Source organism: Prionailurus bengalensis, chromosome E1 (genome assembly GCF_016509475.1).
Source record: "Prionailurus bengalensis isolate Pbe53 chromosome E1, Fcat_Pben_1.1_paternal_pri, whole genome shotgun sequence".
In the NCBI taxonomy this organism is placed as follows: domain Eukaryota; kingdom Metazoa; phylum Chordata; class Mammalia; order Carnivora; family Felidae; genus Prionailurus; species Prionailurus bengalensis.
In genome coordinates, this window is record NC_057347.1 from 44,267,114 (window position 1) to 44,286,156 (window position 19,043).

Below are 19,043 nucleotides of genomic sequence, written 5' to 3' on the forward strand. Positions count from 1 at the left end.
CCTTAAGCTTCTTAGAAGCCATATTATTTGAATGAGAGGATCCAAGAAGCATAACCTTAAAATCTTTTGAGAGTCTTTTGCCTGTGATATCTCCCTTAAGCCACCACTGGAATAAATGCCAGTGGAGTTGTAAAATAGAAGACTGTGTCCTTGCAACTATGGTTAGCAATATTCACCCTTGGGTGACCATCTCTGAACCTCTCGAATGTGAGAAATAAAATTCTATCTTGCTTAGGCCACTGTTATTTAGGGATTTTCTGTTAGGTGAAAGAATCTAATCCTAACTACTATACTCTTGGTGCTATTTGGTGAGCGTCTCTGAAACTAATACGGTAACTAACTCATCAATAGACTCAGTACTAACAAACTACAAGTGCTCAAGATTGTGAAGCGTCCACAATCTGGTGATCAGACGGACTGAAACCATTATAATCCTTACACGTTAGAAGTTGATGCCTTATGAATAGATGGAAAATGGGCTCAGCTCATTAACAGAGGTGGACTGTAAACAGTGTGTGTGGGTAGGTGGGGAAGTAGGGAATGGAGGGTGGGGTGTTTACAAAAATAAAAGACATGGTCTCAGCACTCATTACTTACAGACTGTTGAGGGAGATAAAACACGTACATGTTAAAAGTACTAAAGAATGCCTACACAACAGGATTTGAAATATAAATGGGCACAAGTATCTCTGAAGTAATTAAATGTTTTAACATTTTTTGAGCACTGCATAAACATTTTTGAATTATCACAATTCTGAACGAATGAGAAAACTGAGGCTTAGAGAGCTTAGTTTGCCCCACTGCATACAGTAAATAATTAGGATAATTGACTCAGTAATTGAATTTGCATAGATCCAGCTCTAAAGTCCACGCTGCTCACCACAATGTTAACAACGGAGAGCTCAGGTTGGCTCAATCAAGGTGAATTTTACCTTTTTGGAAATTTACCTTTATACCTCAAATCATGAGCTTTAGGGGGAAAATATTTGCAAAACGCTCTCCGCTTGACAGAACATTTACGACTCTAGTGTAGCAAAAACCTTAAAAATGATTAATTTCACTGTCTTGGATTCGTACAACGTTTTAGCGACATATTTGGGGCAAGCCGTGAAAAGTCGCTTTGTGTCTTTTACCAGTAACATTTCATCTGCAGCATGCACACACACAAGACATTGATCTTCGAAGAAACACAAAGCATCTCTTCCCAAAGTAAGCGTTAGTCCTCTGAAGGGCAGCCTGGAACCGATTTCAGCAAAGTGTCGGGACAAAGAGCTCTGCGCTGTTTTCCGGTACAGAGCGGCAGAAACCAAGAAGGATGGAATGTTTTCGAAGGCAGGGCGGGAAGTCTTCAAAGGATGGATACAGGATAATCCTGAAAAGATGTCAGACTGGGGCGGGGCACTGCACCAGGGAACGAAGAGAGCTGCAGGAAGGGTAGGGAGTGCGGGAAGGACGGCGAAATCCAGGTGCCTGGAGGACAGCGCGCGGGGAGGAGCTCGCGTCTGGGCCGCCGACGGGGCCAGGTGAGGTCACAGGCTCTCTTGTGAGGTGGGGTGGAGCCGCGGGGCCGCAGCGCTGTCCAGTCGGCGCGGAGGCGGCGGCGAGCTCAGCCGCTCCCCGCTGCCCCGGAGCCCCTGCGCGGTGGCGGAGGCGGTGGCGGTGGCGGTGGCGGTGGCGGTGCCCTGGGTCCGGTACTCTTCCAGCGCTGGCCGCTCAGTGGGCGGAGCGTCGGCCTCGGTCAGGTGACCTGGGGGCGGGGCTTCGTCGCGTGGGAGCCCGGGAAGGCGGCGCAGCGAGCGCGCCGGGCCACGCGGGGGGGGGGGGGGGGGGGGGGGGGGGGGGGGGGGGGGGTGTGCTGAGCGGCCTGCAGCTAGGACCTTCGGATCCCGTGGGGCTGGGGCCTCGGCCCGTGAGGCGGGAGGAGGGGGACACCCTTGGGAGCCCGAGGGGGTTCACGGTGGGACCCCCCCCCCCCCCGGGGGACACAGGTGGAGAGGCAAGACTGCCGAGGAGCGTGCCACCCGATGCGAGGGACAAAGTAGAACAATTACGGAGATGGACGAAGGTTCCAGAAGGGGCAGCGATGTGACTGGGCGGGCCGGGCACTAAAGGGGCAGACGCGGCTGGATCCGATGGTGCCTCAGAAATGGTGGTGGTTCTAGAAGGGTGGAGGGCATGGTGGCTGGGAAGCTTCCTTGCCTCTTGAGCAAACCCTCAAACCTCTAGTAGAGCACTTGTTTTCATCTGGTGAGTAGTTTAACGGGTTCACAGGTCTACTCACTTTCTTCGCCAGAAGGCTAAACGAGCAGGGCCTGTTGGAATGTTCCACAGCACAGGTTCTTCCATGAAGTGGAAGTTCAGTCAGTATTGTTAAAGGCGGCAGTTGGGGGTGGTGCTGGTCGTGTGTGAACGTTAAGGGCAACAGGTGCAGTGAAGAGGTGTCTGCAGTTGCTGTTAATGGACGTTTGCGGTCATCGCTGCAAGGGAAGTGAGGGAGGAAGTGAGGGGGCGGCTTGGAAGGGAACCCAAATGGAAAGAGTAGAAAGTACTTTGCAGAAGGCTGTCGCCCTTGGGTGATGGGAGGGAAGCAGATGTGGAGGTGGTGGTAACTCAGCAAGTGAGAAAGTGCAGTTGTGAAAGCGCAATGCAAACATCAGCGCACTAAAAACAAAACAAAGTTAGATTCTCCATATTTCTGCCTAGCTGTGCCTCTGGGTTTACTAAGCAGCAGTGTAAATTTAGTGAAAGTATCCCTGGAGTTGGGAGTCAGGGACCTGAATTTTGCTACTATTTTGTGTACGTTGTGTGAGCAAATCACAATCTTTCTGTGTATCAGCTTCCTTATATATAATTAAGGTATTAGACCAGAAAGATTTCTTTTTTTTAAATGTTTGTTTATTTTTGAGAGAAGGAGAGTACAAGTGGGCAGGGCAGAGAGAGAGGAAGACACAGAATCTGCAGCAGCCCCCAGACTCTGAATTGTCAGCACAGAGCCCGATGTGGGGCTCGACCCCCCCCCCCCCCCCCAGTAAGATCATGAACTGAGCTGAAGTCAGAAGCTTAACCCACTGAACCACTCAGGCACCCCTGACCAGAAAGATTTCTGAAATCATCCTAGCTCTGTTGTGGATTCTATGATTTCATGTAACAATAAGCACTCCTCCCCAACTTCATTTACGGCTTTTAAAGTTTGTTTATTTAAATTTCAATATAGTTAACATAAAATGTTAGTTTTAGGTGTACAATATTCAGCAATTGTATACATTACTTAGTGCTCATCATGATAAGTGTACTCTTAACCCCTTCAGCTATTTGACCCATTCTCCACCCACCTCCCCTCTTGTAACCATTAGTTTATTTTCTATAGTTAAGAGTGTTTCTTGGTTTGTCCCTTTTTTTCCCTTTGTTTCTTAACATATGAGTGAAATCTTGTGGTATTTGTCTTTTCTGACACATTTCACTTAGCATTATACTGTCTAGCTCCATCCGTGCTGTTGCAAATGGCAAGATTATTCATTCTTTTTTATGGCTGAGTAATATTCCAGTGTGTGTGTGTGTGTGTGTGTGTGTGTGTGTGTATGTATGTATACCACCTCTTTATCCATCCATCTATCAATGGATAGATGGGCTGCTAACACTTGAGCTGCTTCCAAAATTTGGCTATTGTAGATAATGCTGCAGTAAACATAGGGGTGCGTATAGTTTTAAAAAAAATTTAATGTTTATTTTTGAGAGAGAGAGACTGAGCGCAAGCAGGGGAGGGGCAGAGGGAAAGGGAGACACAGAATTTGAAGCAGGCTCCAGGGTCTGAGCTGTCAGTACAGAGACCAATCAATGTGGAGCTTGAACCCACAAACCATGAGACCATGACCTGAGCCAAATTGGTTGCTTAGCTGACTGAGCCGCCCAGGTACCCCCATATATCTTTTTGAATTACTCTTTTTGTATTCTTTGGGTAAATATCCAATCGTCTGATACTGGATCATATAGTAATTCTATTTTTAACTTTTTAAGGAACCTCCATACTGTTTTCCATAGTGGCTGCACCAACTTGCATTCCCACCAACAGTGCACAAGGATTCCTTTTTCTCTATATCCTCACTAACATTTGTTTCTTGTGTTTTTTTTTTTTTTAACGTTTATTTATTTTTGGGACAGAAGGAGACAAAGCATGAACGGGGGAGGGGCAGAGGGGGGAGGGGCAGAGAGAGAGGGAGACACAGAATCGGAAACAGGCTCCAGGCTCTGAGCCATCAGCCCAGAGCCCGACGCGGGGCTCGAACTCACGGACCGCGAGATCGTGACCTGGCTGAAGTCGGACGCTTAACCGACTGCGCCACCCAGGCACCCCTGTTTCTTGTGTTTTTTGAATTTAACCATTCTGACAGGTGTGATGTGATATCTCATTGTGCTTTTGATCTGTATTTCCCTGATGATGAGTGATGTTGAGCATCTTTTCATGTGTCTGTTGGCCATCTGTATGTCTTCCTCCCCTCATTTTAATGTATGTATTAAATTATAAAATTTTGAAAATTCTATACTCTGCCAAGGAATGGAAAACCCTTTAATAATAATATGATAGCTTGATCTACATGGGGACTGAATCAGTCATGATACTTAAAAAAATACTTGTGATGTATCAGACGGTTTTGAATTTCCTTCTTTTTGGGAGTTTTTGAAGAATCAGATAGTGACCACCAAGATGTAAGGGAAAATGAGGAAAGACTGCGTATCTGGGAACGTGGTGGGCAGAACATAGGTATGGCTGCTGGTGGTGGTTTTCTCTGTCGCTCTCCTAGTACTACTGGGACTAGAGGGTGAGTAGATGACCCCTTCTTGATTCTCATAGGTGCTTCCAGACATTCCTTCGTTCCATTTTCAAAATGCTCAGTTTTGCATCTCGCATTATCAGATTATACCACCCACTACCACTCCTTGTTGCTTTAGTTAAATTTCAGCTCCTGGCTTTCTGCTGCTCTAACTGTACTCCTGCCATGATTCTTGTGACTTTAGCATTCATGCAGATGATCCTTCCAGTACTCTGATCTCTCAGTTCCTGTCTTCCTACGATTATTTAACCTTTCCTCAGTCACTTGTCCCTTTTTCGTATTCTCAGTATGAAAAATTAATTCTCAATTTATTAATTATTGCTAATTTCTTACTGTGCCTTATTTGGAAATTAAACTTTATCGTAGGTATTTGTGTTTAGGTAAAAACAATATATACTGGGTTTGGTACTCTGTAGTTTGAGGCTTCCATTGGGCGTCTGTGAACAGGTCTCCATGCATAAGGTGGGGGAATACTGTGTGTGCCATTCTCCAACCATCACATTCCTGTCTTTCAGGCTCACTCTGACTCTAATAGTCCTTGGACCCCAGCAGGATCTTCAGTCTACCTTTTTTTTTTTTTTTTTTTTTTTTTTAGATGTCACTCACCGTCTCTCATACTTATTTCCCACGCACCTACTCCGTTTGTTACATGGTCAATAATTAAAACCATTCCCTTTCATTCCCCCCCCCCCCCCCCAGTTTCCTTATCACATTTTCAGTTCATTTTACTTTCTTGGCTAAGTCATAATCTTAGATTAAATCTAGATCTCTGCATTGAACACAGCTAGAGAAAAAAACCACAACCATGCTTCCTGGTTTCACTTTAAATTCACTGTCCTTTCCTCAAGGGACCCTTGAGGCTGCCCAGCAACTTTATCAGGTACCCCTGGGCTATTAATTCTTCCATTCTCCTAGATGACTGTTATATAACAATACCTCTATCCTCAAACCTCTAGCATCTTCTCTCACATCTTTGTTCTCAGTTGATTATGCTGCTTCCTGTTTCACTAAGAAAACTAAAGCAATCGAGAGCAGCTGGCTGGCTCAGTCAGTAAAGCATATGAGTCTTGATCTCAGGGTTGTGGTTTCAAGCCCCACATTGGGTGTGGAGCCTACTTAAAAGCATATATATATATATGAAATAATAAACGCTTATCTATATATCAAGTAATAAAAGAGAACTCAGCAATCAGATGATTTCCATCTTAAAAGTTTATATATATAGGGGCGCCTGGGTGGCGCAGTCGGTTAAGCGTCCGACTTCAGCCAGGTCACGATCTCGCGGTCCGTGAGTTCGAGCCCCGCGTCGGGCTCTGGGCTGATGGCTCAGAGCCTGGAGCCTGTTTCCGATTCTGTGTCTCCCTCTCTCTCTGCCCCTCCCCCGTTCCTGCTCTGTCTCTCTCTGTCCCAAAAATAAATAAACGTTGAAAAAAAAATTAAAAAAAAAGTTTATATATATAATATAGATATTAAATAATAAAAGAAAACTCACAGCCATCAGATGATTTTCACAAGCCTCTACAACCACATCTACTTACTTGGTCTTCATGTAATTAAGCCCAATTACTCTGTCATGTCTCCTATTATTATAAGTATATTCTCAGCTAAGGACAGACCCTGCCCTTGTGCCCTAAATCTCATTTCCTTTATCCTACTTGAGAATATTGTTTCAGTAATTCTCCCCTCCAGTGTGATCATTTTTTGCTTCTCTACTAGATTATTCTTATCAGCGTATGAACATGCCTTTATTTTCCCCCATCTTCAACCCTTGTAACCCCTTTGCCCCTCAGCTACTACCTCATTTCTTTTCCCCTTTAAAGCATACTCTTTGAAAGAGTCCTCTCTTCTGTTTGTCTCTGTTTTCTCTCCTCTGTTCTCTCTTGAACTCACTCCAAGGACATTATTTCCTTACCATACTACCCAAATGGCTCCTCTTAGGGTCGTTGGTGTCCTCCATGTTGAAAAACCTAATCAGCCATTCAGTACTCCTCTCACTTCACCTGTTGGCAGCATTTGTCACAGCTGATTACTCATTCTTCTTTTTTTTGAAATTTATTTTGAGAGACAGAGAGAGCGAGCAGGGTAGGGGCAGAGAGAGAGAGAGGGAAAGAGAGAATCCCAAGCAGGCTCTGCACTGTCAGTGCAGAGCCTGATGAGGGGCTGGACCTCATGAACCTTGGGATCATAACCTGAGCTGAAATCAAGAGTCAGACCCTTAACCAACTGAGCCACCCAGGCAATTACTCATTCTTCTTTTGGAGTACTTTTTTCCACTTGGCTTTTAGGAATCTAGCCCCACCTGGTTATCCTCTTTGTGACGACTAGAGTGATCCTTTCAGAAAGGACTTTACATCATGTCATCTCCCTTCTCAAAACGGTCTCACGGCTTCCCATCTCAGAGCACAAGCCAAAGTTTTTACAATGATTTAAGGGCCCTCTATTTTCTGCCCCCCTTCCTTGACCCCTCTGGTCGCCACTTCTTTCACTTTGCTTTTTCTGCTTCAGCTTTATGGGCTTTCCCACTGTTCCTTGAACAATGAAGCTCCTTCTTACTTCTGAGCCTAGGTACTTGGCTTTTCTCTGGCTGAAATGCTGTCCCCTAAGATATTCATTGGCTTCCTACTTTCATGCCTTCAGATCTGTATGCACAAGTCTCCCTCTAAGTAAGGTCTTTCTTGGCTACCCTATCTGTTCCCTGCTTCTCTTCCCTAACACCGTACTTCACTTTTTCCCCCTACTTTACATTTTTTTTCCCCTTTAGTACTTATCACAGATAACATACTACATATTTTACTTATTTATCTATTTTATTGTCTCTCCTTGACTAGGATGTAAGCTCCATGAGGAGCCGGATAAATAAACAGGATTTATTTTTTCCTGCTTTTTCACTGCTGTATCCCTGTTGTCTCTGTTTTCAGCCTGGAGGAGAGCTTAGTACATAGTAAGCATGCAGTATATATGTGTTGAATTCATGGATGGAGAGACAAACGGATAGATTGGACAAGAGAAATACAAGTTCATTTCTCTTGGTTTGTCCTTGCAAGTTCATATATGTATCATAGGATTGAAAGACTCGAGACATCTTTTGTCAGATTTATGGGGAAGGGACTTCCTGTACTATTTTTTCCTCTTAGCTTGGAGAGGGTTATGTAGTATTTGATTCATCCAGCAGATTAAAACCAGTCAACTTTTTGATAGGTCAAAAAATTATGAAACAATTCCTCCTTTCATGGTTTATTTAAATAAAGCTTACAGTGCTTAATTAGGTACTTTGATAACTTAAGAAGCTGTTGGTGAGTAATCTCCATAAGGAAGACATGCCTTCTCTCCTTTCCTTTCCTTTCCTTTCCTTTCCTTTCCTTTCCTTTCCTTTCCTTCTTCCCTTCTCCCTCTCTTCCCCCTCCTTTCTTTCTTTCCTTCCTTTGTTTTATACATATAGCATTGTGCTTGTTATTGTCAGGAATAATTCAAAGAATGATAAGATACCAATCCATTTCTTTCAGTCCATCCATGAAATATAAGTTATAGTTGATATAGGAGATGTATATGTGGCACATAAAAATACAAGGCAAATGATTAATGCCAGTTGAATAGTGAAGATAGTAACAATGGTGGAGACCATACTATACCAAATAGTTGCTAAGTAAAGATTGAGCTCATTAGAGAAGACCTCGAAGAGGTAACATCGAGTGGGTTGCTGGGGAAATCTGCATAGCCACCTAATGTCTTCTGAGATGGCTATTTGTCACATGGTTTCATTGGATTTTTAACATGGTTTGAATTCCAGGAATGTTGGACATACCACATTCAGCAGTAATTAGTATAACATTTCAGAAGTAAGTGATTTTAAAGTACTATCTCTGTTAAGAATATTAATACTTGCAGTTAAACTTCATGGTATGAAAATGACCCTGATAATTGTAACAATGTAGTATAACTAGCAATGTAATAAATAGCACATCCACTGTAACTCAGATATAAGTAAAAAAAGCCTGTGAAAATGCGAGGAATTTTGAAAATTGGTTGGTATGTGATGTGGAAGTCTTTGATTTAAAACAGGCTGAGGCATCTTTTGTTTACAATAGTATTTTTTTGAGAGGTGATGTTATAGGGTGCTGAAGACCACGGCTCTTGAGTTAGGCTGTCTGACTTCAATATCTGACTCTGCTATTTGTTGGCGGTTTCATCTTGGACAACTTGATCTGAGTCTTTATTTTCCTCATCTGTAAAATAAAGATAATGATAATTCCTTAAAAAATATCTGTAAGTAATAAATGAAATAATTTATGTTAAAGTGTTCATCATAATGTCTAGTATATAGTAAGCATTTAATAACATTGGGAATTGCTATGTTAGTAGTTCTGTTTCTCTGGGTTTATTTGAATAAATAAATATAACTGGATTTCTCTGCCTTTTATGTCATTTGTTTTGGATTTCTCTACTTATACCACAAAAGGTAAAATTAAGGGACGGTGTGATCTCCTGTGAATTACAATCTACTAACTGCTTTTTCTAGTTTTTGTACACATACATGGCTTGGGGAATATCTATTTGGTATTATACTGTGTTACATTACAGGGATAACCAGGTAGGTAAATGTAATTAAGTCTCTTAAGCAGGCATATGATTTTTTTCTTATCTTTTTTTTTTTTTTTTTTGGCAGGAAATCCTTTTGTGCTCATTCATACTTGTTCATCAAGACCTTTGAGTCCTCAAGGGCCGAATTTACCTCTAAACTGAAAAATGGAAAGTAAAGTACCTTTATTCTGCCAGGTATTTTTTTCAAAAATAGTTTCTAAAGGCTGCTGCTGCTGCTGCTTCTTCTTCTTCTTTAAAAATAGTTTACATTAAAAAATTAGTTTATATTTATCTCACACCCATAATCAGTGAGCAGATTCATAGAGCAATATAACTATAGGATCTTTTAATAACTAAGGTGAGTTTTGAGTTCTTTTAGTGGGCATATAATGAACTTTCATCCCAGCAATATCAAGAGGTATGTTGAGAGTATTTTGCGGGGTAGGGGACTGGGATAATTTTTTAGGAGAATAAAGGATTTAAACCTACATAAACGGTTGTAGGTAACATAATTAATGATGTGGGAGTCTAACCAGAAGGTAATCTAAAAGATACCAAGTGTCTCTAGCCTTCTTCCCTGTGATTCAGGGGATGTTCTTATCCATTGGCCAGTATTGTGTCAAACAAAAAACAAACCCGGACTTAGTAAGGAGAGACTATATTCGAAAGGATTATTCCAAGGGAGGAAAGGGACTATTTATTGAAATAGGAGAGAGAAGGCTGTGACCATAAGATCTTCAAGGAGCTCAAGGGCTAGGCAAAAATGGCTTTTCTTTCATGGAGAGGAGTCAACAAGGCTAGGAACTGGATTTGGAGAAGTGGGATGAAAGAGTGGCATGATGAGATAAACAGATCAGAGAATATTGTAGGGGCCTGGAGGAAGGAGGAAAGCTTAATCACAGTTTGGCTAATAATCCTTTTGTTCTAATTAATCAGTGGGGTTAAAACAGTTTAGCTAATCATTTCGTAGAGCAAAGAAAAGGAATTTTGAAGGTATTTGGCCTCGTCACAGGTAAACAAGGGGGGCATCTGTGAGTTTTATCTAAAGCTTATGGGGGGGAAGGGTGATTCCTTGCAGCAGGCCATTTTCCAGAACACAAAACGGTAAAGGGATTCCTTTAATCTTCACTGTTTTCCAGGAGCACAAGGCTCAGGAAGAATTCAACATTGTCAACTGAGAGTCTTAACCTTTTAAATTTATGCTTTCAATGGATCCGGTGCTACCATATGACATGTACCTATACTGTAATCCGAAAGAAATTTAAAAAAAAAATTTTTTAACGTTTATTTATTATTTTGAGAGAGAGCACATGTGCTCTAGAGAGAACATGAGTGGGAGAGGGGCAGAGAGAAGTAGAGAGAGGATCCCAAGCAGGCTCTGTGCTGTCAGCAGACAGTGTGGTGTGAGGCTGGATCTCACAAACTGTGAGATCATGACCTGAGCTGAAATCAAAAGTTAGGGGCACCTGGGCAGCTCAGTTGGTTAAGCATTCGTCTTTGGTTCAGATCATGATCTCATGGTTCTTGCGTTCAAGCCCCACGATGGGCTATGTGCTGACAGCTCAGAGCCTGGAGCCTGCTTTGGATTCTGTGTCTTCCTCTCTCTCTGCCTCTCTCCCACTCATCTGTGTCTCTTTTTCTCTCAAAAATAAATAAACATTAAACAAATTAAAAACAAAAGTCAGATGTTTAACCAACTGAGCCACTCAGGCGCCCCCCCACCCCCACAAAAAAAAAAAAAACAATTTCAAAGCTTCTTGCTAAGTACCAAGATGTGTGATATGTCTACTAACCTGTTCCACTTTTTTATACCTAATACTTAGTTGATTATATCCTCATGAGCTGATTTGGAAGAGCTGTTTCTTAAAAGTTAAAATAATTAACAGTATTAATATATCATACCAGTTTGTCTTCCTTAGGCTGTGTAGTTTATACTTCACAGACGGTCCACCTTTAACCACAGAATTTCAGAGATTATTTTCTTCCTTTTCTGTATCATCAAAGTTTCTGTTCACTATTTGACTGCTTCTGTTCATCTGGTCTTTGATAACAGGTTTTTGTGCCTCTCTGTCTTTTTAGATCTTCCTCCTTTTATTTTCCTGGTTTCTGTTTTGAGTCATTTTTCTCAACATCTCTAGGAAACTTTTCATCATTCCTAATAAATATTAGGACAGCAAATCAGATTGCCTTTTTGAAGCAGGTTGTTAAAGGTGTGCCTCTGTTGTAAGATGAATGTATGCAGACCCTAGAAGTCATTGAAATAGTTCCCTTAATTTACATTTTGTGTAGAAATAGAGATTCTCTAAACCCCCTTAGTGATCTGCTTTATACATTGCCTTTGTAATTTGTTCAGGGGTTAAAAACTAATGTACCTTTGATCAGCTAGATGCAGTCCAGTTGTTTTAAGCAAGCAGCCATTTTTTTTTTTTAAGTTTATTTATTTTTGAGAGAGAGAGAGAGAAAGTGAGGATGAACAGTGGAGGGGCAGAGAGAGAGAAAGAGAGAGAGAATCCCAAGCAGGCTCTGCACTGTCAGCAAGGAGCCCGATGCAGGGCTCGAATTCGTGAACTGTGAGATCATGTCCTAAGCTGAAACCAAGAGCTGGATGCTTAACCCACTGAGCTACCCAGATGACCTGCAAACAGCCGCATTTCAAAAGAGTATATTTCTCACTTCGTTCCTCTTTTTCTAAACATGTTCATTGCTCCTAGGCTCTAGTTCCTTTTTGGGAGGGGGAGGTGTCTGTTTAGAAGCAATATAGCTGCTTTATTTTTTTTCTCGATAGACTTTTATTTTTTAGAGCAGTTTTAGATTCACAGCAAAGTTGAGTGGGGAGTTCCCATATACTCCCTGCCTCTATACATGTGCAGCCTCCTCCACTATCAACATCCTACACCACCGTGGTACATTTGTTACAATCAATAAACCTACACGGACATATCTTTATCACCCAAAGTCCATACTTTACATTGGGGTTGATTCAGTATTTTGCATTCTGTGAGTTTGGACAAATGTATAGTGACATGTAGCCATTATTATAGTGTATAGAATAGTTTCACTGCCCTACATATCTTCTGTGCTCTGCTTATTCGTTTTCCCCCTCCTCCACAGACTACCGCTGGTCTCTGTAGTCTTCATAGTTTAACCTATTCAGAATGTCGTATAGTTGGAATCATATAGTATGTAGCCTTTGCAGATCGGCTTATTTTACTTAGCGATACGTATTTAAGTTTCCTCCGTGTCTTTTCATGGCTTGATAGTTCCTTTCTTTTTAGTGCCAGATAGTATTCCATTTTCTAGATGTACCACAGTTCCTGTACTGAATCTACTGCCATTCATCTGCTGAAGGGCACTGTTTTTTTCCCCAAGTTTTGGCAATTCTGAATAAAGCTGTTTTAAGCATCTGTGTGCAGGTTTTTGTGTGGATATATGGTTTCAACTCTTTTGGTAAATACCAATAGGGTGGAATTGCTGCCAAATACGGTATAAGTATGTTTAATACTGTCTTTCAAAGTGGTTGTACCATTTTGCATTCCCACCAGCAATGAATAAGAGTTCCTCTTGCTCCACATCCTTGCCAGCATTTGGTTTTGTCAGTATTTTGGATTTGGCCATTTTAACAGATGTGTAGTGGTATCTTGATGTTTTAATTTGCACTTTCCTATTGACATGATGTTAGCAAATGATCTTTTCCTTTGCTTGTTTGCCGTCTGCACGTCTTCTTTGGTAAGATGTCTGTTAAGATCTTTTGCCCACTTTTAAGTTGGGTTGTGCTTTTTCTTATTGTTAAGTGTTCTTTGTATATATTTTTGAATATACAGAATAACAGTACTTTGAGTACAGCCCATTATCAGATATGTCTTTTGTAAGTATTTACTCTCAGTCTGTGGCTTGTCTTCTCATTCTCTTGATAGTGGATGTAGAGAAGAGTTTTTATTTCTTTTTAATTATTTTTTTAAATTTTAGTTTATATATTTTTAATTTGCATCCAAGTTAGTTAGCATATAGTGCAATAGTGATTTCAGGAGGAGATTCCTTAATGCCCCTTACCCATTGAGCCCATCTCCCCTCCCACAACCCCTCCAGTAGCCCTTTATTTGTTCTCCATATTTAAGAGTCTCTTATGTTTCGTCCCCCTCCCTGTTTTTATATTATTTTCACCTCCCTTCCCTTATGTTCATGGAGAAGAGTTTTTAATTTAATGAAGTAAGTTTAAAGATGCCTTAAGAACTAGCTTCCCCAACTGTTAGGTATGTTCACGAATGCTGGGCATTTTATAGCTGCATAATGCACTAAGGATAGTTGGTGACATTTAGAACATGTACCTAATCTGAATGAATGCACTGATAATTAAATCCTTTTCAACAAAATTCTGTCTGGTAGCATCACTTTAGAGAAAATATTTATCTACGATGAATTATTTGACCTGGAAGGTCATACTGGACTTACTTGTGCAAAGAGAACACGGTTGACTGTGGCTCTTGGTTACTCCCCAGGCAGAAGAAAATAGCGATTTATCAGATGAAGGCTGTAATTCTCTTGCAACCAACTTGCCATCGAGACATATTGACAACAAGAAAGACATCAAGTTTTCTCAAATGACACAGAAGACAATTTCACATGAAATTAGGGGTTTGAGGCTAGAGCACAAAAAAAGGTAAGTTAAACTCTGAACTCACTTAATTGAATTATACTGCTGCAAGCTTGAGAGAACCAAAAATGTAGCTCCTATGTTCTCATAAGGTGCTAAATGTGGAGGATCTTGCATATTTGTGGCCTTTCTTTTGGTATAGTTTTAACTCCTAGGTAGCCGTTCTTTTCATTTTTTTCCTCATTTCTCTCACAGCTATGTGGAAGCCTCTAAGCCACCATGGGCTTCTAGTTATAGCAGAGCAATTATCCATATGCCTGCAAGTTTGTCTTTTTTGACAAAATAATGTGTTTAAGTCTACAATGTGAAGATTTGATATATGTTTACATTGTGAAATGATTACCACCTTTTACTCATTTCACATATTTACCTTATTTACTTACTATGTTGGTGAGAACACTTAGGTTCTACTCTCTTAGCAAATTTCCATTGGGCAATATAGTGTCATCAACTATAGCCATAATGTTATGCATTAGGCCCACAGACCTTATTTATCTTTTAACTGAAAGTTTCTACCCTTTACCAGCCTCTCCCTTTTCTTATTTCCCCCACCTCCATCCCCGGAAACCACCCTTCTACTCTCTGTTTCTATGAATTTGGCTTTTTTAGAGTCCACATATATATAAGAGCATCCAGTATTTGCCTTTCTATGTCTGACCGATTTTACTTCACATGATGCCCTCAAGGTCCATCCATGTTGCATGGCTGGGTAGTATTCCTGTGTGTGTGTGTGTGTGTGTGTGTGTGTGTGTGTGTGTGTGTTTGTGTGTGTGTGTGATGACACATCTTTAGCCATTTATCTGTTGATTGACATTTATATTGTTTCCATACCTTGGCTGTTGTGAATAATGCTGTGATGAATCTAGGAGTGCAGATATCTCTTTGAGAGTGTTTTCATTGCCTTCAGATATATAGCCAGAAATGGAATTGCAGGATCATATTGTAGTTATATTTTTAATTTTTTGAGGAAACTCCACATTGTTTTCCATAGCAGCTGCACCAATTTACATGCCCACCAGCAGTGCACAAGTGTTTCCTTTCCTCCACATTCTTGCCAATACTTGTTTCTTGTCTCCTTGAAAACAGCTATTCTAACAGGTGTGAGATGATACGTCATTATGGTTTTGATTTGCATTTCCCTGATGATGAGCGATTGTGAGCCATTTCATGTACCTGTCGGCCATTTGTATGTCTTTTTTTGGAGAAATGTCTATTCAAGTCCTTTTAAAATTGGATTATTTATGTTATTGAGTTGTATGAATTCCTTGTATATTTGAATATTAACTCATCAGATATATGGTTTGCAAATATTTTCTCCCATTCTATAGATTCCCTTTTCATTTTGCTGATGGTTTCCTTTGCTGTCCAGAAACTTTTTAGTTTGATGTAGTCCCGGTTATTAATTTTGCTTTTGTTGCCTTTGCTTTTTGTGTCAAATCCAAAACATTATTGTCCAACGTTGAAGAGCTTACTATGTTCTACAAGTGTTACTATTTCCTTTTCAAAATTGCTTTAGCTCTTTGAGGTCTCTTGTGATTCTATACAAATTTTAGGATTATTTATTCTACTTCTGTGCAAAAAATGCCAGTGGAATTTGGACAGGAATTGCATTTAATATATAAATCACTTTGGGTAGTATAAGACATTTTAAAAATATTAATTCTTCCAGTCCACAAACACAAAACATCCTGCCATTTATTTGTGTCTTCTTCAGTGTTTTTCATTAATGTTTTATGGTTTTCGGTGTACTCATCTTTCACCTCCTTGGTTAAATCTGTTTCTCAGGGGCGCCTGGGTGGCGCAGTCGGTTAAGCGTCCGACTTCAGCCAGGTCACGATCTCGCGGCCCGTGAGTTCGAGCCCCGCGTCGGGCTCTGGGCTGATGGCTCAGAGCCTGGAGCCTGTTTCCGATTCTGTGTCTCCCTCTCTCTCTGCCCCTCCCCCGTTCATGCTCTGTCTCTCTCTGTCCCAAAAATAAATAAATGTTGAAAAAAAATTAAAAAAAAATAAATCTGTTTCTCAGTATTTTGTTTTTTGATGCTATTGTAAATGGGATTGTTTTCTTAATTTATCTTTCTGATAGTTTCTTGTTAGTGTATAGAAATACAACTGATTTTTGTCTATTGATTTTGTAATCTGTTTGACTTGGGTACAGATCAGAGGTTCCCATGACCCCTACTCAGGTTTAATTAATTGCTAGAGCATCTCACAGAACTCAGGGAAACATTTATGTTCAGCAGTTTATTAAAGGACATGACTGAGTATACAGAAGAATAGTCACATGAAGATATTCATTGGGTGAGGTTTGGGAGGGTCCCAACCACAGGAGCTTCTGTCCCCATGGGGTTGGGGTGTGTCACCCTCCTAGTCTGTGGATGTGTTCACCAACCTAGAAGTTCTCCAGAGAGGGGAAGGGGACTGGAAATGGAATTAATAATTGATCCTACCTACATGAATAAGCCTCCATAAAAATCTCAATAGTATAGGCCTGTTCAGAGATCTTCCAGGTTGGTAAACACATCCACATACCAGGAGGCTGATGTCCTCCCAAATCCTTGGGGACAGAAGCTCCTGTGCTAAGATCCTGCCAGACATTGCCCTATGTATCCCTTCATCTGGCTATTCACCTGTATCTTTTATCATATTTAAAAAAATAAACTGGTAAACATATGTAACTATTTTTCTAAGTTCTGTGAGCTCTTCTAGCAAATTAATCAAATCCAAGGAGGGTCTTTTGGGAGCCTCTCATTTATAGGTGATGAGTCCAAAGCACAGGTCACAATCTGGAGTTGTGATTGGCACAAGTGGGGTGGGAGCAGCCTTGTGGGACAGATCCCTTAACCTGTGGCATCTGACAGTATATCCAAGTAGATAGTGTTAGAATTGAGGTAAATTGTAGGACCCAGTTGGTGCCACACCCAGTTGGTGTGGCAGAGAATTGCTTGGTGGTGGGGAAGAATACCTCACACATCTGGTGTCAGAAGTGTTGTGAGTGTGGTAGTCGTGGAGGAGTAAAGGAGAAACACAGAAGAAGAATGGGTTTTTCCCTATCACATTTGGGGTATCACATGTGGGGTATCACATTTACTGTTTTGCCTATTTGAACCATCCTTGAATTCCAGAAATAAATCCCACTAGATCATGGTCTATGATCCTCTTAATGTACAATTGAAATATTAGTATATTGTACTAATACTGTACAATATTAGTATTGTATTGTACTAATTAGTATTAATATTGTATTGTACTAATATTGTACTAATATAATGTACTATTGAATTATTGTGTTGAGAATTTTTGCATCTATGTTTATTAGGGATATTGGACGGCAGATTTCTTGTAGTGTCCTTGTCTGGTTTTGTTACCTGTAATGTTGGCCTCATAAAACAAGTTTGGAAGTGTTCCCTCCTCTTCAGTTTTTGGGAAGAGTTTGAGAAGGATTGGTGTTAATTCTTAAATGTTTAGTAGAAATCACCAGTGAAGCCATCTTGGACTTTGTTGGGAGGTCTTTGATTACTGATTCAATCTCCTTACTAATAATTGGTCTGTTCACATTTTCTATGTCTTCGTGATTCAGTCTTGTATGTTTCTAGAAATTTGTAAATTTCTTTTAGGTTATCTAATTTGTTGGCATATAATTGTTCATAGTAATTTCTTATGAGCTTTAGTATTTCTGTTATCAGTTGAATGTCTCCTCTTTATTTCTGATTTTGAGACTTTTCTTTTTTTCTTAGTCTAGTAAGATTTGTCAGTTTTGATTATTTTTTCAAAAGACAAACTCTTAGCTTCTTTTATCTTTTCTATTGTCTTTTTAGTCTATATTTCTGAGCTTTGTTATTTCCTTCCTTCTATTAACTTTGGGCTTAGTTCCTTTTTTCCTTCCAGTTCCTTGAGGTATAAAATTAAGTTGTTTATTCGAGATCTTTCTTTTTTCTTTTTTTTAAGTTTTATTTATTTATTTATTTATTTATTTATTTATTTTTTTTTTTTAAATTTTTCAACGTTTTTATTTATTTTTGGGACAGAGAGAGGCAGAGCATGAACGGGTGAGGGGCAGAGAGAGAGGGAGACACAGAATCGGAAACAGGCTCCAGGCTCTGAGCCATCAGCCCAGAGCCCGACGTGGGGCTCGAACTCACGGGCCGCGAGATCGTGACCTGGCTGAAGTCGGATGCTTAACCGACTGCGCCACCCAGGCGCCCCTAAGTTTTATTTTTTAATGTTTATTCATTTTTGAGACACAGAGACAGAGTGTGAGTGGGGGAGGGGCAGAGAGAGAGGGAGACACAGAATCCAAAGCAGGCTCCAGGCTCTGTGCTATCAGCTGTCATGTGAGATCATGACCTGAGCCGATCGGACTCTCAACCAACTGAGCCACCCAGGTGCCCCTCTTTCTTCTTTATGTAGGTGTTTATCTCTATAAACATTTTTCTTAGAACAGCTTTTGCTGCATCCAGTCAGTTTTGGTATATTGTGTTTTCATTTACTTTGTCTCCAGGTATTTTTTATTTCCCTTTTGATTTTCTCTTTGACCAATTGGTTGTTCAGGAACATATTGTTTAATTGCTACATATGTGATTTTTTTCAGGTTTTTTTCTTGTAATTGATTTCTTGTTTTATACCTTTGTGGTCACAGAAGATGTTTGATATGATTTCAGTCTTCTTAAGATTTTAACGACGTGTTTTGTGGCCTAACAAATTATCTATCCTGGAGAATGTTGCATGTGTGCTTGAGAGAATGTATATGCTGCTGCTGTTGGATAGAATGCTCTCTATATGTCTGTTAGGTCCATTTGGTTTCCAGTATAGTTGAAGTTCAATGTTCTCCTTCATTTTTCTCTAGTTAGTCTATCTACTGTTGAAAGTGGGGTATTTAAGTGTCCCTTACTATTGCTGCATTGCTGTCTATTTCTCCCGTCAGATCTGTTAGTATTTGTTTTATATGTTTAGATGCTGTAATATTGGATACATAAACACTGCAGTTGC

General features: G+C 40.5%; 1 protein-coding gene across 1 annotated transcript in view; it reads left to right on the plus strand.

Moving 5' to 3' along the window:
- The first annotated feature begins 9,495 nt into the window (after positions 1-9,495).
- EFCAB13 (EF-hand calcium binding domain 13) overlaps positions 9,496-19,043 on the plus strand; it is a 101,850-nt gene continuing 92,302 nt past the window's right edge. The window contains exons 1-2 of the mRNA XM_043584901.1: positions 9,496-9,602; positions 13,904-14,064. Of these exons, the coding sequence (XP_043440836.1) occupies positions 9,573-9,602; positions 13,904-14,064 (191 nt within the window). The 5' untranslated portion in view covers positions 9,496-9,572. The remainder of the gene's footprint in view (positions 9,603-13,903; positions 14,065-19,043) is intronic.